The sequence below is a fragment of the Procambarus clarkii genome, chromosome 43 (genome assembly GCF_040958095.1).
Source record: "Procambarus clarkii isolate CNS0578487 chromosome 43, FALCON_Pclarkii_2.0, whole genome shotgun sequence".
Classification (NCBI taxonomy): domain Eukaryota; kingdom Metazoa; phylum Arthropoda; class Malacostraca; order Decapoda; family Cambaridae; genus Procambarus; species Procambarus clarkii.
The window spans coordinates 24,877,575-24,902,359 of NC_091192.1; the positions used below are offsets into that span (position 1 = coordinate 24,877,575).

At 37.4% G+C, this 24,785-nt stretch overlaps 1 protein-coding gene across 4 annotated transcripts in view; it reads right to left on the bottom strand.

Annotated features, from left to right (window-relative positions):
- Positions 1-14,249: 14,249 nt before the first annotated feature.
- The window catches only part of LOC123755869 (steroid hormone receptor ERR1), a 203,873-nt gene continuing 193,337 nt past the window's right edge, over positions 14,250-24,785 (bottom strand). For all 4 annotated transcript variants that reach the window (XM_069300146.1, XM_069300147.1, XM_069300145.1 and 1 more), the window contains one exon: positions 14,250-23,290. In XM_069300146.1, the coding sequence (XP_069156247.1) occupies positions 23,128-23,290 (163 nt within the window). In that variant the 3' untranslated portion in view covers positions 14,250-23,127. The remainder of the gene's footprint in view (positions 23,291-24,785) is intronic.

Here is a 24,785-nt window from a genome sequence, read left to right on the forward strand (position 1 = left end):
ATGCCATACCAATGATGATACATTTTTAAATATTAGTGCTCTCTAGTGTGGAATATTATTGCACTCTAACAGCTCCATTCAGAGCCAGAGAAATTGCTGACCTGGAGAGCGTGCAAAGATCCTTTACCGCTAGAATCTACTCTATAACTCATCTTATTTATTGGGACCGATTAAAACTTCTAAATCTGTTTTCTCTAGAGCGCAAGCGAGAGAGATACATACTAATCTACACGTGAAGATATTTGAGGGACTGGTTCCAACATCTGCACGCAGAAATAACACCACATGAGACCGGGAGGCATGGCAGGATGTGCAGCGTACCCCCGTTGAAGAGCAGAGGTGCAACAGGTACTCTGAGAGAGAACTCTATCAACATCAGAGGCCCGAGACTGTTCAACACGCTTCCACTACACATAAGAGGCATAACTGGCCGACCCCTCGCAGTGTTCAAGAGAGAACTCTATAGACACCTCCAAAGGATACCTGATCAACCAGGCTGTGACTCATACGTCAGGCTACGAGCAGCCGCGTCTAACAGCCTGGTTGACCAGACGACCAACCGGAGGCCTGGTGTTACGGACTCGTCGCTCTTGTCAGGAGGTAGAGTGGCAGTTCCAGCGCCATCTAAGAGTCTGCACCCGAACTCCCCGGGAATAGTACATAATGTGGACAATGCCATCTGGCAATAGTTATCAAATGGCTAAAGATTCCTGCCTGGGTCAGCCAGAGGGGTCGTTGTGAGTGACCTCTGGTGAGGTGACGCATCAAGACCAGCGCCACCTAGTGTGTGCTACAGAGCACACTGTCAACTCCCCAGTGAGTTAGTGGTATTTCCTAGTTCACCAGTATCAGCTAGGTCATTGACGTTTTTGTGTCCACAGAAGTGAAATCTGGGGGGCAGCGGTACTGGAGAAGGCAGTTCATCTTGGGCAGTCCAGAGTCTCCCTACACGGTCCTGGAAACGACCAAGGAAGCCGCCGCCGATGAAGCAGTGTGGTAGCTGCTAGTGCTTTAGTGTTGAAAAGATCGGCGTACCTTTGGGACTGGCTTAGGGGAGAGACGGACGACAGGGAGGTGACTGTTGAGTAGTGCTGCTGCTGGTCGCTAGAGACTGCTGCCAGGTGATCGCTACCCCTGTATTGTGACCCCGCTCAGTGTGTGGCTGAGGTACTCTGCCAGCCAGTAGCTGGAGAGCGGTCGTGGGGGTACAGGCACCTCATGACAGTCAGTGGGCTGGCCCACGTACAGGTGAACTCGCCGGTGTTCTCCCAGTAAGGTTGGATACGCTACTGGACAGTGAAGAAATACTGGGGATTGATGAACTCTGCTCGTGAACACGTTTGATATCCTTATCGAAAGGATTGTACAGAGGTGTAGAAATAGCCTATCGTTTCTTTATATATTTTTTATGGTGACGGTGTACATATATGTACTTAACGGTGGTGGAAAGATATTTAATACATTGACGAAAGGAACAGTGTTTTGCTCATCCCCTCTTTATGCACTACATAGCCACTTTCTTGAAAGCGTACTACCGACTTGGGGTCGGATACTATAAGTTTGGTTCTACCATCAAAGAACCCGGTTGCTACCCATAGTGGCCGTAACACCTGGTAGGAGACCGCGCCGCGGGGGCCATTGATCCCCGGAAGCTACACAAGGTAGGCAGCCTTCATATCAACATATAATAAATAAATAAATAAACATTTAGGTAAGGTACATACATAAAGAGATTTTACAAAGTTTGTTGGATTAATAGATAGAGCTAGTACATACAATGCCTAAAGCCGCTATTACGCAAAGCGTTTCGAGCAGCTATGTTAGCTGTTGCTAACAGTTGCATATGTTGCTATGAATTGATGAGTGCACGTTGGAGGTCCCTCACCCTTACCATCGTTAGTGGGGAAGTTGAAGACTAGCGACTCGGTCTGTCTTTGGTCCAGGTGACCTCATGTGGCGGCCTGATCCCCCCCCCCCCACACACACACCAAGTCAACCCCACCACACGTACCAGATCAACCCCAACCCCACTCTCCTGCCCGGACTATTTCAGTAACTGGCATATTTTCGGTATAAAAAGTCGTAATATGAAAATGAAAATAGATGCAGAGAGTCAGAATTCGGCTCAAAAATCACGCTCAGGAGTCAAATTTCCGACATTTCAGATATTTTGAAAACTGCAGGGGGGTTTGGGCAAAATATAACCCATCCCCGTTTACAGTAGTTGGCATATTTTCGGTATAAAAAGTCGTGATATGAAAATGAAAATAGGTGCAGAGAGTCAAAATTCGGATAAAAAATCACGCTCAGGAGTTAAATTTCCAACATTTCAGATATTTTGAAAACTGCAGGGGGGTTTGTGCAAAATGATCCATTACCCTTTCCAGTAATTGACATTTTTTCGGTATAAAATGTCGCAATATGAAAATAAAAAAAAGGTGCAGAGAGAATTCAGCTCAAAAATCACGCTCAGGAGTAAAATTTCGACAGTTCAGATATTTTGAAATTGCAGGAGGGGTTTGAGAAAAATATAAAATATGACTCATTGCCGTTTGCAGTAATTGGCATATTTTCGGTATAAAAAGTAGTAATTTGAAAATGAAAATAGGTGCAGAGTCAGAATTTGGCTAAAAAATCATGCTCCGGAGTCAAATTTCCCACATTTCAGATATTTTTAAAATTGCAGGAGGGGTTTGGGCAAAATATGACCCATCGCCATTTTCAGTAATTGGGATATTTTCGGTAAAAAAAAAATCGTAATTTGAAAAGTAAAATAGGTGCAGAGTCAGAATTCGGTTCAAAAGTCACGCTCAGGAGTCAAATTTCCCACATTTCAGATATATTGAAAACTGCAGGGGGGGGGGGGGAGGTTTGGGCAAAATATTACCCATCGCCGTTTACAGTAATTGGCATATTTTCGGTATAAAAAGTCGTAATATGAAAATAGGTGCAGTGAGTCAGAATTCGGCTAAAAAATCACGCTCAGGAGTCAAATTTCCAACATTTCAGATATTTTGAAAACTGCAGGGGGGTTTGGGCCCCCCCAAACATAAATATAAATTCTATATAAATTCATATAAATTAAATAAATATAAATCTCACAGGTCGGTTCCCACATTATATGGTCCTTCGAACCGTATAGTACAGAACCGGTTCGAATCTGCCCACATTATATGGTCATCTTCGTGCTGGATGACAGACTATTTGGTCATCTTTGTACTGGATGAACCAGTTAACCAGTGGATTCATTAAATACACTGGTACTAGTGCGATTTATACAATAACAATACATCGCCAGTCAAAGACAGGCAGCGTAGCCTTGAGTGAGCTCACGAGCCCCTCAGCCCAGCCCAGCCTTACTCAGCAGTTTCATCGTGCACTCACCGATTTGGTGGCGTGTTATTTATGTGAAGTGACAGCGCTTATTTTAAAGCCAGCCAAATTGGTGGCTGTGTCCTTGCAAGATTATTCACGGATTTTGTGGTGTTAATTTCGCGAGAGATTATCCACGAATTTTGTGGTGGTAATTTTGCGAGGTCACTAATAATATTTAATACTTCTTGATAATATTAGAAGTTTCATAGAGGCTATTAAGAGGCTATCATCAATAATTGTATATTATTTCTCCAAAATAGAGAATTATTTAATATATATTGCACTAGTGTTCACAATACAATATTTACCAATTGCCAACCCACAACAGGGTAAGATATACATTGACTAGTGTTTATTGATAACCTAGTTCCCTATTACCATTAACTAGTTGAACTATTTATTGTTCATACTAGTCCCATTTATTACCATAGTCTAGTTGTACTACATTGAACAACCAAGCACCATTAATGAATGGTACAGGCCCTATTTTGGGTGTAATTTTTATCAACTCGAGTTGAGTTGTGTATATATAATAATTTACTTATGATCATTACACCTTTGAGTGATTAATTAGTGTCTATACCATCCTAGGGTGATAATTGAGGAGCTAACCTAAAGGTACTACCAGTGACACTGGTTTATCACTCAAAGCATTAGTGTGTATGATTATATATATAATGTGTATTAATTTTAAGTGCTAACCTCTAGAAGAGGTAGGATTATAGCCTAGTGATTGCAGAATTTTATCTTAGGCTACCATCAGTACTTGCTCACAATTTATGAGCTAGTACTATCCAATTAACAAGTCACCATGACTAATCCACAGAAAGCAAAGCATGCTTTAGTAGCACGTAAACGCCAACTGACAAGAGATCTCGACCAATATGAATAGTGTTTTTTTTTTTTTTTTTTTTTTTTTTTTTTGAGATATATACAAGAGTTGTTACATTCTTGTACAGCCACTAGTACGCGTAGCGTTTCGGGCAAGTCCTTAATCCTATGGTCCCTGGAATACAATCCCCTGCCGCGAAGAATCGTTTTTTCATCCAAGTACACATTTTACTGTTGCGTTAAACAGAGGCTACAGTTAAGGATTTGCGCCCAGTAAATCCTCCCCGGCCAGGATACGAACCCGAATTATGAAGGATACGAATTATGAATTACGAAGGAACCCGAAGGATACGAATTATGGTGGCTGACGTTCTCCCATCACACGTTCGCAATGTATATCTTGCTCCATTGCACATTTTGTTCCATAGAACGTTTTATTACATATGTTGTTCCATCACACGTGTATGTATATGGTTATGTATCGGTTGAAAATACCACTATTACAGATTCAAACCCAATTGCATCTATTGAAAGGAAATAGGAAATCTTATCAAAATCAAGTCCACGACGACGACGACATAGTAGTTGAAGATGTGGAACCATTCCTGTCTGACCTAGCACAATATGAAGAAGAAACTCAAGCCAGGTTGGAGCACTTACACAGGATAATTGATTCAGAACAAATAGCAAGTACATCAAATAAAGTAGATAATGCTATGGATGATCTGGATCTTTTTGATAATAAATGTCAAATGTTGAACCCTTGCAGGGCAGCTCCTACGTATACCAAGTCAAACCCACTCATATCACTCTACGCTGTATTTCAGCACTCAAACTACCCCCAGATGATGTAGACCACCACCCACAGGCAGCTAAGTACATGGAGTCAAGCATGTCATAGCACATTCAAAGTAACCAACTCAATTAACTCATTCCATCTCAAACAAAATTATCCCCAAAGTTAAACTTAATCTGTGTAAACACTCTATGCAAATAAAGGGACCCAGTTTATGGAACTCACTCCCTACTGAATTGAAAAGCTGTCCAACTTTTACATCATTCAAAATCAATATTTACATCATTCAAAATCAATACTAAAAAGTACCTAATTTCATCTTCATAGTTTTTCACTTTTTGCCTTAAAATTGCACTGTATCTATTGCTACCCAATCTCCCAACCTTTATGTTCCCAATTTGAACATCTTTACCATTGTGATCATTGCTGTCTTCTTATATGTGCTGCCAATCTGCTGTATGGTGTTTATAAATCTTGTTTATCTGTATCTTTTGCTACCCAGTCTCCCAATCTTTATGTACCCAATCTGAACATCTTTACCATTGTGATCATTGCTGTCTTATATGTGCTGTCAATCTGCTGTATGGTGTCAATTAATCTTGTTTAAATTACTAATCAAGCTGTCAATGTAATCAATCAGAGCTTTAATATAACAATGTGCTTTAATATACTTACTAAGCTCTCTCATCTCATTTTTCTCTTGCAATGTATCTTTATCATTTATCAATTCTGATAGAAATTACCTACTTAAAATTATCTGCTAGATTAAGGACCTGCCCGAAACGCTGCGCGTACTAGTGGCTTTACAAGAATGTAAATACTGTACTATCCAATGTATTCTCACAAACCCAATGTACCTTCTTGTATATATATCAATAAATAAATAAATAAATAAAAATTCAAAACAATCCTCTCTGGCTGTGAGTACCAGTGCCTGCTGCCCGCCTCTTCCTACCACCGCGCTGCCTGACGCAAGTTTCCGCTACAACATATACTCCAGTCCATTCTCGACCTATCATGTTTCCCAGAAACAGGACTGCGCAGGTAAATAAGAGCAACAAAGCCCCTAACAAGGCATCCATCCCTACAAACTCTGACAGCCATCGTGTTTCTCCCTCTGGAAGCTCTGGGGCCTGTGGCGGCGGTGCTGCTCTCCCTTCCACCCCATTGAGCCAAGGAGCTGTGTCCTCTCAATCCTCTCCTAATTCCACGCTTACATTCCACTACACGAAATTCAAGCGTGCTTCTAGTCCCTCACCGGATTTCCCTAACTGGGCCGAGAATCAGTGGTTCAAAAAGTTGTGCCTAGTCCTTGAGGCTCAAAATACGATCATCCAGAGCCTTCAAACTGAGAATGAAGCGAACCGCGCGAACCTCCATCAACAACAAGAAATAACCCTCCTCCGCGAGGATATTAGAAACTTTAAGGTTAGCCAAGATCAACTCCAGCATGACTTGAATGATCTCCGTGAGGAAAACAAAGTTTTCTCCTGAAAACTGATGAAGCCATAAAAAAACAAGAGGAATCTCTCAACAAAATGTATCAGTACATTATAACCACCTAATTATCGCAGGGGACTTTAATATTGACCTCTGCGAGCCAGAACACCCTACTGCTGTTAGCTTCCTCAACTGTATGAATTCCTGCCTCCTCATACCCTTAATCACTAGACCTACTAGAATCACTGATAGCACTGCCACGACTCTAGATCACATCTGGACCAACATAACCTCTCCGCTTACTTCAGGTATAATCACCGATAGCACTACAGACCACTACCCCACATTTCTCTTAACTAACATTAGCAAACCACCTCTAGAAACAAGGGAGTTAAGCTTTAGGCTGCACAATGAAACTGCTATAAACAATTTTATAACTGCTGCTGATAATGTCAACTGGGAGTCCGAATTAGGTAACATAGGGGACATATCAACCTAGCAGTGCAATCTTTTCTACAAACAACTCTTAGCCTTTATAACACCCACTGTCCTAGGCTTACAAAACAAGTCACAAGCAAAAGGCTTAACAATCCTTGGCTTACAAAGGGAATACTGAAATCCATTAACAAAAAACACGACCTTGAGAAGAAGTATAGGTTAGGAATTGTCTCCAAAGAATTCTCAAAGAATTACTCATTATTGCTAACTAAGATAATTAGACGAGCCAAAACTAATTACTACGAAGATAAATTTACTCAAATAAAGAGCAACATTAAACAAACTTGGAACACAATTTCACAAATATTGGGATCAAAGAAATCTTTAATTAACAAACCGACTCTCCTGTCTAATAACGATGGTCAGCTTTCAGCCTCGGATTCTGCTATTGAGTTCAATAGGTTCTTCTCTTCCATTGGTTCATCCCTTGCAAATGATATTCCATCTTCCAGTACTGACATTAAGGACTATCTTACAGGTAACTATCCACAGTCTCTGTACCTAAAGCCTATTAACTCCACTGACGTCAACGAGATAATCCTTTCCCTTAAAACCAAGTCTGGTGCCCTTGAGGAGATACCAACTTTAATTTACAAAAAAGCCTCCAGATCTTTAGCCCCTGCTATTGCTTTGCTCTTCAACAAGTCACTTGAACTCCAAACCTTCCCAGATATTCTAAAAAAAGCGAGAGTAACGCCTGTCCACAAATGTGGTGACCCCACAGATGTTAACAACTACAGACCTATATCAATCCTGCCAAACTTGTCAAAAATTTTTGAAAAACTTATATACAAGCAGCTTTACTCATATCTAGCCAAACTCAATATACTTAGCCCTTGCCAATATGGCTTCAGACCCAAAAAAAGCACTAACGATGCACTTATTAGTATGCTTAACTCGATTCATACAGCTCTTGATAAAAAGGAGCTCCCTGTTGGGTTATTTGTGGACCTGCGTAAAGCTTTTGATACTGTCAACCACCAAAACCTTCTTCTTAAATTACATCATTATGGAGTCAGAGGACACTCCCTACAATACCTCGAGTCCTACCTTACTGATAGGCTCCAATATGTTTCTGTGAATAATACAATTTCTCCCACCCTACCCATCAACATTGGTGTTCCTCAGGGCAGCATACTTGGCCCTCTCCTCTTTCTCATCTACATTAATGACCTTCCAAATGCCTCCCAACACCTCAAACCAATTCTATTTGCTGACGACACAACCTTCATTTACTCCAGTCCTGACCCTCTTGCTCTAAATGCCACAGTAAATACTGAGCTAAATAAAGTCCATCTTTGGCTAACTGCCAACAAACTCACCCTTAACATTGACAAAACCTTCTATATTCTGTTTGGCAATAAATCCTCTAGTCTTATAAATCTCAAAATAAACAATACCCAAATTTGTAACAAATTAGATGGCAAATTCCTTGGCATTCTCATTGACCACAAGCTGAATTTCCAGGGACACATTCTAAATATATCAAAAAAAGTTTCAAAAACTGTGGGCATTCTTTCTAAGATCAGATATTATGTACCACGCCCTGCTCTGGTGACTCTCTATTACTCCCTTATCTATCCTTATCTCAACTATGGTATGTGTGCTTGGGGTTCTACTACCCAAAATCACTTACGTCCTCTAATTACCCAACACAAAGCCGCTATTAGAACAATATCCAACTCTGGCCCCAGACATCACTCGGTACCCCTACTCAAATCTCTTAATATGTTAGATATTAAGTCACTGCACATTCTCTCATGTGTATTATACATATATAAAACGCTAAACTATAATGCCAATCCTGATCTTAAAAGCTTCATAGAAGGTTGTAACAGAACCCATGAGCACCACACCAGAAATAAATACAGTTTTGATATTCCTAGAGTACGTCTTAATCAAACTAGAAATGCTCTGCAAATCAAGGGGCCCAGAATGTGGAATGACCTTCCCAACCATGTTAAAGACTGTACCTCTCTCAACCAGTTTAAGATAAAAACTAAACACTACCTAATAAATTCCCTGTAATCTACCTCACTCCTCTATTGTCAACCCATGTCTGTTATTTTCTTTTTTTTTTTTCTTTTTTTTTTTTTTTTTCTTTTTTTTTAATAAACACTGTTTGTCAACCTATTGTATTTGTGCTGCTTTTTCTGTCATGTTCCCCCTTTTTTTTATCTTTATTTGTATTTGTTCTCAACATCTTTTATTCTTTATGCTCAATTAGTATTAAGTTCTAGATATTAATGTTTTTCTTGCCCGAAACGCATTGCGTAATAGTGGCTTTAGGCATTGTATGTACTAGCTCTATCTATATATCAATCCATTAATGTAACATCACTTGTATGTATATACCTTACCTGAATAAACATCTGAATCTGAATCTGAATCTGAATTATCCGCCCAACATTCCATCTCCCGCGATGAACAAGACCAGCAAAAGCTGCTTGACTGTTATTGTGTCGTCCCAAGATATTCCTGTGGAAAGTGAAGGTGAAAAGTGTATTGAAATAGTTCATGCTCTCATAAAAAACGAATTGCGTGTCTCTCTAAACAAAATAGACATTATTGCTGCCTACAGAGTAGGTAAAAAGAATCCATCAGGACAAAACCAGCGGAAAATTCGCCCCAAGCTGGCTTCCCAGTCCATGAAATCGCATCTTGTCCGGACAGCTGCATCCCAACGAAAGGGAATCTATAACGAGTGCTTCACTAGAAAAAGACAGCAACTCCTCTACCGCCTGCGTCAAATCCGTTATCAAAACCCAGATGCGATTCATCAGTGCTTCGTTAGAGATGGCATGATTAAAGTGAGAAAGACCTCGGAAGGTAAAATGTTTACAATTGCTAATGAGGAAAATCTCGACACTTTCCTCTTCCAATGTGGTTTGTCTCGCCTTATTATCACTCGCAATGAGTCTAACATAATTAACCCCCTTGTCACCTATAGCCCTTAGGGCTAGGTATCCTAAGTCTCTTTGTTACACTTTTTAAAATAATCTTTAATTTACTTTTTACTAGTCATTTATTGGACTTAATTGAGTGCATTAATATTTCTTTAGTTCTTATTAATTATACGATCATAACTAAACTATTTATAGTTAATAATCATTAGCTTAAATTTGCCCATGTTTATTATTCAACTTTTTTTTTTTATTTCATTTATTACCTAGGTTGCCTAGCCTCGCCATACTCCCTTACTCCATTGTACCCCTGGCTTTGCCTGTGTCTCAAAATGCAAATTATTACTTACAGTGTACCTGAGAGTACTTTTAAGCAATCTACCTCATTTTTCTTTTTTTGTTCATTTTGTGTTTGTTTTGTATAGTTTTGTTTATATATATATATTTTTTTCCCCTTTTATATCAAAATTGTATTTTGTAATTGCCATTCTTGCCTAATTTTCCTACAACCAGCCTTTTTATGCAGACAAGTATAGACCCAGAACTAAACCTCTTATCCACTATCTATGACAATCATCACTTTAATGATCAAAATTGTAGATATTTTACAGCACATGATGTAAACAATGTATTAACACATAATCACAAAATATCTGTAATCAACTTGTACGTTAGATCTCTAGGTAAACACTTTGATGATGTTAGTGCCTTCATTGAAACTATTGACAACAAATTCTCTTTTATTATATATACTGAAACGTGGTTAAAAGAGGATACTACTCAACTCTTTAACATGCTTAACTACTCAGCAATTCACAACTGTCGTCAAATTCAGAGAGGTAGTGGTACTGATCTTTACTACCACCAAGAACTAACATGCTTAAAAGTAATTAGAACTAGAGACTGCTGTGGGGAGTATATTTTTGCCAGTTTCAGAGTTAAGGGTGCTGAGTCTGTCCTGTCTGTGGGTGCAGTCCATAGAATTCCTAACACTGATGTGTCCGAATTCAACTCAAACCTTAGAAATCTAATACTAGATAACAGACTGAACAAAACCCATCTAATTATCGCAGGGGACTTTAATATTAACCTCTGCGAGCCTGAAAACCCTACTGCTGCCAGCTTCCTCAACTGCATGAATTCCTGCTTCCTCATACCCTTAATCACTAGACCTACTAGAATCACTGATAGTACTGCCACGACTCTAGATCACATCCGGACCAACATAACCTCTCCGCTTACTTCAGGTATAATCATCGATAGCACTATAAACCATTACCCCACATTTCTCTTAACTAACATTAACAAACCACCTCTAGAGACAAGGGAGTTAAGCTTTAGGCTGCACAATGAAACTGCTATAGGCAATTTTATAGCTGCTGTTGCTAATGTCAACTGGGAGTCCGAGTTAGGTAACATAGGGGACATCAACCTAGCAGTGCAATCTTTTCTTCAAAAAACTCTCAGCCTTTATAACACCCACTGTCCTATGCTAACGAAACAAGTCACAACCAAAAGGCTAAACAATCCTTGGCTTACAAAGGGAATACCTAAGTCCATTAATAAAAAACATGACCTTGAGAAGAAGTATAGGTTAGGAACCGTCTCCAAAGAATTTTCAAAGAATTACTCATTATTGCTATCTAAAATAATTAGAAGAGCCAAAACTAAATACTACGAAGATAAATTTACCCAAACAAAGGGCAACATTAAAAAACATGGAGCACAATTTCACAAATATTAGGATCAAAGAAGATTTTAAATAACAAACCAATACTCCTGTCCAATAACGATGGTCATCTTTCAGCCTCTGATACTGCTATTGAGTTCAGTAAGTTCTTCTCTTCCATTGGGTCATCCCTTGCAAATGATATTCCATCTTCCAGTACTGATGTTCAGGACTATCTTACAGGTAACTATCCACAGTCTATGTACATAAAGCCTACAAATTCCACTGATGTTACTGAGATAATCCTTTCCCTTAAAACCAAGTCTAGTGCCCTTGAGGAGATACCAACTTTAATTTACAAAAAAGCTTGCAGATCTTTAGCCCCTGCTATTGCATAGCTCTTCAACAAGTCACTTGAACTCCAAACCTTTCTAGTTATTCTAAAAAAAGTGAGAGTAACCCCTGTCCACAAATGTGGTGATTTCACAGATGTCAACAACTACAGACCTATATCAATCCTGCCTAACTTGTCAAAAATATTTGAAAAACTAATCTACAAGCAGCTTTACTCTTATCTAGCCAAACACAATATACTTAGCTCTTGTCAATATGGCTTCAAACCAAAAAAAAAACACTAACGATGCACTTATTAGTATGATTAACTTGATTCATGCAGCTCTTGATAAAAATGAGTTCCCTGTTGGGTTATTTGTGGACCTGCATAAGGCTTTTGACACTGTCAACCACCAAAACCTTCTTCTTAAATTACATCATTATGGAGTCAGAGGACACTCCCTGCAATACCTCAAATCTTACCTTACTGACAGGCTCCAGTATGTTTCTGTGAATAATTCAATTTTTCCCACCCTACCCATCAACATCGGTGTTCCTCAGGGCAGCATACTTGGCCCTCTCCTCTTTCTCATCTACATTAATGACCTTCCAAATGCCTCCCAACACCTCAAACCAATTCTATTTGCTGACGACACAACCTACATTTACTCCAGTCCTGACCCCCTTGCTCTAAATGTCACAAAGAATACTGAGCTAAATAAAGTCCATCTTTGGCTAACTGCCAACAAACTCACCCTTAACATTGACAAAATTTTCTATATTCTGTTTGGCAATAAATCTTCTAATCAAATAAATCTCAGGATAAACAAACCCCAAATTTGTAACAAAATAGATGGCAAATTCCTTGGCGTTCTCATTGTCCACAAGCTGAATTTCCAGGGACACATTCTAAATATATCAAAAAAAGTTTCAAAAACTGTTGGCATTCTTTCTAAGATCAGATATTATGTACCTCGCCCTGCCCTGGTGACGCTTTATTACTCCCTCATCTATCCATATCTCAACTATGGTATTTGTGCTTGGAGTTCTACTACCCAAAATCATTTACATCCTCTAATTACTCAACACAAAGCTGCTATTAGGACAATATCCAACTCTGGTCCCAGACATCACTCGGTACCCCTACTCAAATCTCTGAATATGTTGGATATTAAGTCACTGCACATTCTCTCATGTGTATTATACATATATAAAACGCTGAACTGTAATGCCAATCCTGACCTCAAAAGCTTCATTGATGGTTGTAACAGAACCCATGAGCACCACACCAGAAACAAATACAGTTTTGATATTCAGTTAACAGTCTCCATGGTGTAGTGGTAAGACACTCGCCTGGCGTTCCGCGAGCGCTATGTCATGGGTTCGTATCCTGGCCTGGGAGGATTTACTGGGCGCAATTCCTTAACTGTAGCCTCTGTTTAACGCAACAGTAAAATGTGTACTTGGATGAAAAAACGATTCTTCGCGGCAGGGGATCGTATTCCAGGGACCTGCCCGACACGCTATGCGTACTAGTGGCTGTACAAGAATGTAACAACTTTTGTATATATCTCAAAAAAAAAAAAAAAATTCCAAGAGTACGACTTAATCAAACTAGAAATGCTCTACAAATCAAGGGACCCAGAATGTGGAATGACCTTCCCAATCATGTTAAAGACTGTACCTCTCCCAACCAGTTTAAAATAAAAACTAAGCACTACCTAATAAATTCCCTATAACCTACCTTACCCCTATATTGTCAACCCTTGTCTGTTTTTTTAAACAACGCTGTTTGTCGACCTAATTGTATTTGTGCTGCTATTTCTGCCATGTTCCCCCCCTTTTTTATTTTTATTTGTTCTCAACACATTTTATACTTTAATCTCAATTAGTATTAAGTTTTAATCATTAATGTTTTTCCTGCTCGAAACGCTTTGCGTAATAGTGGCTTTAGGCATTGTATGTACTAGCTCTATCTATAAATCTATCAATTTTTGTATAACCTCTTGTATGTATGTACTTTACCTGAATAAACATTTATTTATTTATTTATATTTATATACCATATTTCTTCATTACTTACGTAATGCAAGGAGGATTTGGGGTAGATTTGGGTAACTCTACGGACCCTCTGTGAGGGGGCCAAGTTCTGGCTCATGGTCGCCGGTAGGCATAAAACTCCATCGATTGACTGTTGCCATGATCTAATATATACACATCAGCTCGGTATAGCTCCGGGGAGCCAAAGGGGCTCTCCACAGAAAGCATCTGTTTACATATAAATAAAAAGATGACATACAAACTTGACCATTTGGGCGACCACTAACTATGCCTATTTGGGTATACAGGGTAATTAAAATATGGTCAATAATCAACCATTTGGATGGTAAATAAAAAATAACCATTAACCTCGACCATTTATTGCTCTGTTAACAGCAACATTTCACTAACCCTAGACCAGAGACATGACAACTTGGAAGGCCAACTTTCAGGCTACAACACCTGTCAAAATCTGCCTTACTGATACAACTTATGAAATGAAACATGATATTCTGATAATGAATGATGACAGTGACAAACTAAAACAAAACATTCATAACAATAATGTATTTTGGCAGTTGTGTGAACATTTTTTCTCTTTTGGATATTCTGTTGCATAGACTAATGCAATAATACACAAGGACAACTGGACCAGTGATACAGTTGTGACTGTGTTCCCCATCCATGTGTGCACCACATTTGTACACTATCCAAGTTTCTCATTTTATCTACAACAAATGAGGAATATGTCGATTCTAATTTTACAATAATAAAATACTTTCATGCCTACCACCAACTATTCACATAGTTTTTAATTAGGACGAGTTTAGAGCCAACTAACTTTAAGTAGGTTTCCTAATACAATGTGGTACCCTTGGTCATGCCCCAACCAGCTTCATCTATCAATAAAAACGAAAACAAAATATTACAGGAACTGTTTATTTTTTAATTAGACACAGAACTTAAAATCATACATAGAACACAGGTTACCAAAACACGCACGAGTCACATACAGCTTGACAGAATTAGGTAGGATGTAAATGGGAGAGGACAGTAGCTGCAGATCATGTTGATTTTGAGCTATATGGGCATATACATATGAATTATATGGAGGGCATGACCAAGTGATTCAACAGTAGTTGGGCTAGATATCACCAGTGAATCAACTATCAAAGAAAATTATTTTGAATATCACATTTTTGTACATAATTAAGAGTTAGTTGATATTGGTAGTGAACAACTAGCCAAGGCTTTGTCTAATTAATTACTTGTACAGTACTAATGTCCACATTATCCACAAGCATAACTAACTACTGTTAGGGTTTTCTCATTGGACCAGTAGAAGTACAATATTCTAGAATTTTTAATTATGGAGCATGGTGATTCTGGCAAAAAAAAAAAAAAAAATTGGGAACTAAGTTTACTTGGGATTTGATTCTAATTTGCTGGATATAACTGGGGAGAGTACATTTGTGCCTTAACAGTAAGTATCTGTGTCTTAGGTGATAATGATGGCAATGAACTAGATGCTATAGCAAATCCCAGTTCTACTGCATTGTGAGACTTGAATCATTGGCAGCACTCTGTGACTGTCACAACTACTGCCTTGCTGTGAATTGTCACTATCAACAATCGCCCCAAACTCTCATCATCAGTCACTATAATCTGTCTTTCATTCACAAATACACAACAGTTTAGTCAGATACTGTTTAATGTTAACATATATTTTCACTGTACAGTATTATGTACAGTAATTTGGTTTAACATAACTGTAGAATTATATACAGTCACACTTCAAAAAATACAAATTTACTGTAAAAAATACTATCATACTTTAAGAAGTTAACCTTTAGTAAATAAAGTACTATCACCCATTAACAAGCACACACATACTGTGGCATGTATATAAAAACCCATTAACAAGTTTACATGTACTGTCACTCATTTAACAAATTTACACATACTGTACTGTGGCATGTGCTATTACCCATTTAAAAAGTACACATTTACTATCACCCATTTAACTAGTACTTGTTGAATGGGTGATGATATATGTGTAATTGTTAAATTACCTAAGTAATTTAGGTAATTTCACAATTACACATGTACTGTACCATTTTCCCCTCAACAAGTACATAACACATGTACTATCACCATTTAGCAATTGTATATGCACTATGACGTACCATCACACTTCAACAAGTAAACTGTAGGATGGCAAGTATCATAAAATCACACCTCAGCAAGTACATGCTTACCATGGCAAGTACTATCACACTTTAGCAGGAAAACCTGAACAACACAAGCAGTACTGTACTATCACAAGCAGTACTCTACTACCACAAGTTGGTCTGCACTGTGGTAGGAACTGTCACCTCTCAAGAAGCATAGTATGACGTGTATAAGAACACTCATGAATATCAATGCCCATGGGAAATAAATGTTGAACCTGCCCTGAATGTCAGCACATGCAGAACTTAAAATGTATTTAAAGTGAATAACTAAAAAATATTCAGTATATACTTTATACTTTACTATGTATATACTATATATTAAGTTTCAAAAATTTATTGACTGACATTTTATTTTTTCAATTTGAATTTACTTAGTATTTACTGTATTGTTCCGCTATGTCAGCATTCACTATAAAGTCATTTAATCTTGACATATTCAGGTAGAAATAAGGTGATACCTGGAGTCTTTTATTTAAAAAATACTTGTACTTCTTGTGCTGAGTCCTGCAACTATGACATCAGTAGGTTGTGGGCAGCTCTACCACAAGAAATTGGTCCACGGTGGACAAGTAAACATGAGAGCTTTACATCTCGAGTGATTCAGTTATATCTAGGTTTGCGACGATATTGTACCAGTCAGATCTTGTGATGAGGCTACTGGTATTACATCAAGAGACTGTAATATACATTTACACAAGTAAATTAAATTTTGCCACATCTACAGTGTGGTCTAAATCTATACAATAAGTTTGTCATTTAGTGAGCGACAGTATAAAAACTTAGTGTAACATATCATTGCTCAGTAACCAAATATAATTTTAACTGTTAGACTTTTACTATGGTTTTGTGTTAATCTAATTCACATGGTTGTGTAATAGTACTTTATAGTCATCTTATTACATACTATAGTTGTTTTCTGTATAGAGGAGTCATGTTCATAAACAGTTGTAGAATTAGTAGTCTGAGGACAGTAATTAGTACCACTGTGGACATGTCTTCGGGGGGCTTGTTCCACAATACTATACATTTTGGCTTAAACAATGACAAAATTCCAAAATAGTGATGCTCCATTAGGTAGATTTAGGTAGAAAACTGTATAAAAAAATATAGCCTATTCTCAGACTCACATGCTGAGCATATAACAACACAAGTGAAGCACGGTGATATGCATCCTTTGCCAGATTTTTATGTTTGTTAAATAATCTCAACCTATCCTCATCCACGAACATCCAAAAACGGCAAAAGTTAACAATAACATTACCTATATTTATTGGGTTGTGCCCAAGACGAGTTACATTATATACATTGGCAGCCATACATGCCCAAGCTACCCATAACAGTTTATACGTTAATGAGAATGAGTGAAATTTTCTTTTACAATAAATTAATAAAGATTTTAATATTTCAACACTTAAAATCTTAGTCTGCTTTTTCTAGTACAGTATTTGAAAAAACTTTCAAAACCATTTTAACTTATCCTCATTTAACATATTTATAATAACCTCACATATTTGTCTTCATAGTGGAATGTCAAAAATGTAACCAGTTAGGTAACTGAGAAATGTCCCTTCAAATATATAACAATAAGATGCAACTCATGTACTATACTGTACTGACAGGTTAATTTGTATGTTTGTGATGCACTACTAACAACGAAATAAGTATCTTTATGATACAGTTAAGATCTTTCAATTTAGATTTTCTACCAGAGATATTATATATCTTATCTTTGGTGAGATTAAGTTACTCATACCCTTTCTGTCCTCTAGAAGGCAACCCATTGTGTGTTGAACACTCAGTGGTCAGTGAGTACCTGAGTGTTTTACACTCAAAATAATTGGTTACCTTGAAGATTCATTACTGATCATAACATGAATGACCGTCTGTAAGATCAATATTTTAAATCTCTGCTGATATAAGAATTACATATTTCAACCCACAATGATAGGCAATATTTGAGGATAAGTGTAACAAACATGCTATAAATGTGCCACCTATGAAATTGGGGACCTGGGCGAGCTGGGGCCTTGCCAAACCCACTACACCTGTGACGGACGGAATTACAGTCAGTGTAGCTGTGTAACACATGTAACACTTAATTAGATCTCCTAAAGGCTACACATAGAGGAAAGGTGTAGTAACTTCTGCACCTCACCCTATGCAACACTGAACAACATATATGAGAAAGTATGCACATTGGATGTACAAGATGCACAATACAGTAAGGTACCTTAAGAAATCCTTGGACAGCACATGTCCATCTTATGGTCATCATGGCCATCTTTGTTTGCCTAAAAGCCTTTGCAAAACCAAAATGTAACCTTCTCTCATACCAAAGAGGAATACTGTACTGTCTATAGTAAATATATGCCAAAAAATATAACATTCCTTTGAACTCTTATTAATCACAATTTAAACTTTGCCCTGTAACTTTTTTATTTAAGAGGTAAATCTAGTTTAATTTTATTATTTAATCTATGATTTATAAATATTGTAATGCCCAAGAAGAGTGGATTATTCATGATGTTTTCCATGTTTTGCCAGTATAAAGCAACATTTAAGATGAATATTGCACAAGCAGTATGAATATATCACTGTGTATCACAATCAAAGTTGGTACCACCCTCCCACTCTCCTTCCTTTTACAAAAATTATTTAAATTGCAGCAGACTTAGTATTTTACCATATCATTAATCCCAGACCACAACCCATCCTCCTGTTTTCATAGTACTTTTGTAATTATGTGGACCATCATACATACATAGACATAATGGACAATTAGACAGTAGGATTTAATACTACAGGTATTCACTTTATAGTCCAAAAAAAAATAAAGATACAAACCAAACTTGAATATACCAAGGCCAAGTATAGTATATATATATATGTACTATGAGAAAATCCGTACGTCATGATGAGGATTCGACCTATGCTCTGGGTATTCCCAAGCACACGCCTTAGACAACTAGGCCACGACATGGTCAAAAGGATTGCAACTTGTGTATTGAAAGAGGAGCACCAGAGGTAGAATTTCCTGGACAACAGAACCAGAGAGCATGGGGGGATAGTGTGAAACCCTGGTGCAGCTTCAGTGGAAGCCTCAGGAACCCTCATGGATTCAGTAGGATCCCAAGTTGCAATCCTTTTGACCATGTCATGGCCTAGTTGTCTAAGGTGTGTACTTGGGAATACCCAGAGCAGAAGTTTGAAGCCTCATCAAGGATCCAATGAATTTTCTCAATGATACATCATGTTACTCTGATTTCTCAGTGTATGTATGTACTATATTAGGCCTCAGTTAGTGTGTATTACTCCTAGAAATGTTAGGTTAAGTTTTCTTTGCAACATCAGTACAAAAACTTTTCCAGTTTGCCCAAATTAAATAGTCATGATTTCTATTTTCTAATTGCCTTTTACGCCAACACCCTGGTCCTTTTACGAAGGTTCTTATCATTACTATAAGTACCACCTAAACAGAAGAATAGACTGCAGACCAGTAATGTTACTGCTCTCAGTACATTCTAATGTGTAAAACAACCAAAGATACATAATTTATTTTTATTTTTTAAATTCACCCATAAGCAGGAGTCACTACGGTATAAAGGCAGTGCATTGCAATCACATTTGAATAAGTTGGAGTCTGCATGCCTACTAGAGCAGTGTGGTCCTATTAGTTATATACTGTACTGAGAGCTGGTTGCTATCTTCTACATGGGCAGCATTAACTAAACCTAATGGGAAGGAAGCAACTGCAGTCTCTGAAAATGTTATGGTTAGACAAAACTGCTTTACATGCAAATTTATAGCTGAAATTTTAGTCTTGAATAATTGAAATTTTATTTAGGATCACCTTGCTAGTTTACTAGTGATTTTAAGGTGATGTCAAAGCTATTTATTACTTTTTGGGGGTGGGGGGGGGGGAAGAAGTAACCTCGCAAGCACTAGACATCTAACATCTCGAGCAAGTTCCAGCACCCACATTCATTTGGGTAATACTCTATTTTGATAGTGATAAATACATTAATATGAATAGCCTCATCTATTGCACAGTGATGCAGTTACACAGATATCTATGGTTTAGTGATGTAGACACAGCAAATAGCCTAGTATAGTGAACCAACTGTCTATGTACAGTATGATGTGCTCGTTACACTCACAAGGTGGTTGTGTCATCTCTACCTGTTTTGTAACATGCAACATGAAAGCTCAACAGTAGTGTCTACAATATTAAAAGAAACACATAATACCAAATTAAACATTCTTACCTAATGGGAGAATAATGAAGAAGAATACTAGAATGTGATGCAGGAAGAATGCAAAGCTACTGTATAATAAATAATACATGTACTACAAACTTAACAATGTAGCTAAATATTACATTCTTTATCTAGTTTACGCATTTAAAGCACTTTATGTATAGAATTTTATGTTTTAAATGATGTGATTGAAAATATAAATAAATAATAAATATCTATATGTTGAATATTATGCTGCCAGGTTAACATCATAAAAGAAGTCTCATTTACATACATATTCCACAATGCAAGCACACCTGCATTATGAACTGAAAACAATATATAACAGGAACTTACATCCACAAAATTGAACAAATCTCCATGATAGAAATAAGCAGTACAGATTAAGGTAGGTTACTTGTATAAATTATTACAAAAATTGTTTGTCAGTCCAATATTAACATAGATTACTGTCATGACAGCTGCCCTCTTGAGTATTTTTATATGCAACAGCCCTAATGAAAAATTAAATTAAATTAAAAAAGTACCAGTTTGGTTTTAAACTAAGATTCAGAAATAAAAATACATAGTGGACCATTTAGTAGCACAGTTGAATAATGGCTTTTGTAGGATAAGTATGCACTATATTTGTAACTGAAAAATAAGTAATCTTCAGTAATCTTTTACTGAAGATTAAATATTACCGTAATTTTGAAGTGCATCTATCAGCACCACTTATTGAGCTATAAGCCTAAAGCCAATTTTGATGTTATAAATGTTAAATTGATAGATGTTAGATGATGTTAAATTTATAGAGCAAATTTAATAAAAAAACTGTTTATGACACAATTTTCAGGCAATAATGTTACTTGCTGACTGTGGTTTGGAATGTTTTTAACCCTTTCACTGCTCTAATCACTATCTACGATTCCCTCATGTGTTCATATCGCTATATGCAATTGTTTCTTATGGATTTTCAATACTTTTTCTACACGATTCTGGATGTAAGACTTAAAGCTTAGCAGTTAAAGAGTTAAATTACCATTTATACATGCAGCAATACCAAATATTAACCTGTGAAATGTGCAGCTATTCAAAAGTATTACATCAAGGTGTGCATGATTAAAAATAGTTAACAACTGAAATGGGAAAAAAATTGCATATGGTGATTGAAGCCATGTAAGGGTTAACAAAATTGGAGCAGTGTAAGAGTTAATTATACTGCTCTTCAACACTTGCAGTCATGACCAGTCAGGTATGGCAGGGAGAAGATGCTTTATGCAAGTTATTGTATAAATAAATGGTAGTACATTCTGTATTGCTTCTGTCATAATGAAACTAAATGGTGTGAGTCAATTTGACTCAGCAGCACATGTGCAACTAAACTTGTAATATGATTTCAGGTATGTAATTGTAGCCATTTACATACATGTGTCTATACCCCTAGTTTAATGACAAATGAAGGAAGACACCCACAAAACATTAAACACAATGTCACCATGAGAGCAGGAAAATAGGAAGACAAATGTCAAACACTATTTGATTTCTTGGATTCATAGTTCAGTTTATGTTAGCATTATAATAGTGCTCATAGTATGGGCCACTAGATATGACAGGGAAACTTGATGGGTTACATGTGTCATAACTTGTCTTTTGTATAGCACATCATACTTTGACAGTGTAACAAATAGTTACTTTCTGGGCAAATAAAAAAAAGAGATATTTTCACATGGAACACGAACACCTGATAGCTTAAGGATTTCCAATGCTAAAGTCAACCTTGCGTGTACTCTGCATCTGGGTCGGACATATATATTTGCTCGGATGACTGTAGAGTTGATGGTAATAATGTATCAGGACATCACAACTTTCACATTGAATTAGAAACAAACAACACACATTTTTATTGATTTCTCTTACTTAAGCAGTTGTACTGTTACACAGGCCTATGCCTTTGAGATACAAAGAAAGTGAATATTTACAATTTATTAACATATTTTTCTAGCAGTGACTGTATTGAGACCCACAACTGGATTGGTGCTTGTCCTGAGTCAACTGCCAACAAGTGGGGCGAGATCAGCAAACATGAGCCTTGGATCCTATCTTGGTACAACTCCATTTCTTAAGAAAAATTTTGAATTTGTTAAATATACTGTCCATTGTTCAAATTCACTGACCATGTCAGCTGATTGCATTCAGCAGCAACATCACCAATCATGTTGCTCGGTGGGAGTAGCATTGACAATAGTTATATACACAGGATCAAAACTCACAATAGGTTCAAATTCTCCTAATGATCTATGTAATTTATTGTTTCTTGGAACTGAACACAATTGCCAACAATACCTGAGTGTATGGCAACATGGCAGGCATTCGTTTTGGAGTATTGCAACTTTCTTCCTGGGTTCCTTTTCCTGCTAACATCATTCCACATAGAGCTTTTCCAGGCAGCACCAGTCAAAGTGTTGACCTCACAGACTGGACCACTTATGGTCAAGTCATGGAAAGATGAAAAGCTCTTGACTTAGCAACCACTACTTAAACACCAATTTTAACTTGGAAGACATAAAACCAAGATAACATTTTGGTCTCTACTGGACCCTGTAACCACCTGGCAAAGAATTATAAATTCTGTACAAATTTGTTTTTTCAATTTTGCAAAACACCATTTATGTGCAATTCCAACTTTCACTTTCCTGCCACAATTAATGTTCTACTATTGTAATCAATGTTTGCCATATATGTTTAATTATGATATAAGCTTAGTTGCCATTCACCGCATGTGTGACTCTAACATCTCAACAAAGAGCTTGTTCATGGGCACACTACCCTGGTGACGTACAGAGAGCCAGTACCTTCGAAGAGCTGCATCTGCTGCTCTTAATGAGGGCAAACATAGTAGCAATGACTGCATCTGTACAACTGCATCCCGTAGTCTGAAACATAAATGAGAGACTTAAAACTCACAATACAGTATCTTTTTCTAGCCATAAATTAACAAAATGTTCAGCAAAACTAACACTGAATTTCAGATAACATTAACTGAAATTAATGGGTACTGTGCACCCATTTAATGTGACAACCCTGTGGTGTACACACAAAAATTATTCACCCAATTTTTTTTCTTTCTAATATTGTTAAAATGCATTTTTTAATCACAGGAAACTTAAAAAAAAAATATATGTGACTTAGTTTGGTTGTGATGCAGTAAGGAAGTTTCACAAATCACAGGTGCTGAATAGTCTCCCAGCGGCACCTGGCCTGGTGGCAGCCATGGTAATTACCAAAGTAATTATTTAAGAGCAGTTACAGGATGAGAGCTATGCTCCTGGTGTCCCAACTTCCCAGCACTCTTTGTCACATAACATTTTGAAACTACTGATAGTTTTGGCCTCCACGACTTTCTCACTGAACATGTTCCAACCGTCTACCACTGTTTGTGAAAGTGAATTTTCTTATATTTCTACAGCAGCTTTAAGTTAAGTTAGCTTAAATCTATTACCTCTTGTTCTTGAAGTTCCAGGTATCAAGATTTCTTCTCTCTTATCAGTTCAGTCAATTCTATGGTGGTGTTGATGTCTAGTGAAGCAATAATTCCTTTGGGCTGTGTAGGTTTGATTATTTCTAGAAAATCTGCTGATGATTGTAGACTATAGTTGCTAGGAGTGTATGGAGTTAGGAGTTCATTGAGTCTTTCTGCCAGGTGGTATGTTGGAGTTGGTATTTGGCTGATTGCCAGGTGGTAGGTTGGAGTTGGTATTTGGCTGATTATTTGCTGTCTTCTAACTTATGGATGACATCCACAAGTTAGAAGACAACAAAAATGTAATCACCACTGGCACACTTCAGGCTGAACTACTAACAGTCGATTGCCCGAAACGCTATGCGTACTAGTGGCTTTAGGTATTGTATGTACTACCTCTATCTTTAAATCTAACAGAATGTTTGTACTGTAATGCTGCAACTATGTATGTACTATTCCTAAATAAATTATTATTATTATTATTATTATTATTATTATAACAAAGGCGGGGAAAAAACAAGAAACATATTCATAAAAAATCTTATTCCCACGGCTCAGAGAAGCAGCAAAACAAAGGAGAAATCTGGAAGGTGTAACAATAAGAAAAGTCGACAAGACAACAGCATATGTGTTGAGTCCTATCCAAGAATATATGAACAAAACCAGCGTCATCCTCCGTGATGTCACTAAATTTCAACGAATCATGAGGAACCCGTTGGAAGACCTTAATCACTGTGCTGCACCGGCCAAGAAATCTTAATTTGCCCATTACTGCTCCAACCAAGAAAACACTTTTATTTTTTCATACACAGTTGAAAGGCACTCACGGTAGATTGAGTATGAAATGGACTCCAGGGACCTCCAGTGAGAAGCAGCCATCTTGAAAAAAATCCCAGATTTCCTTAGGG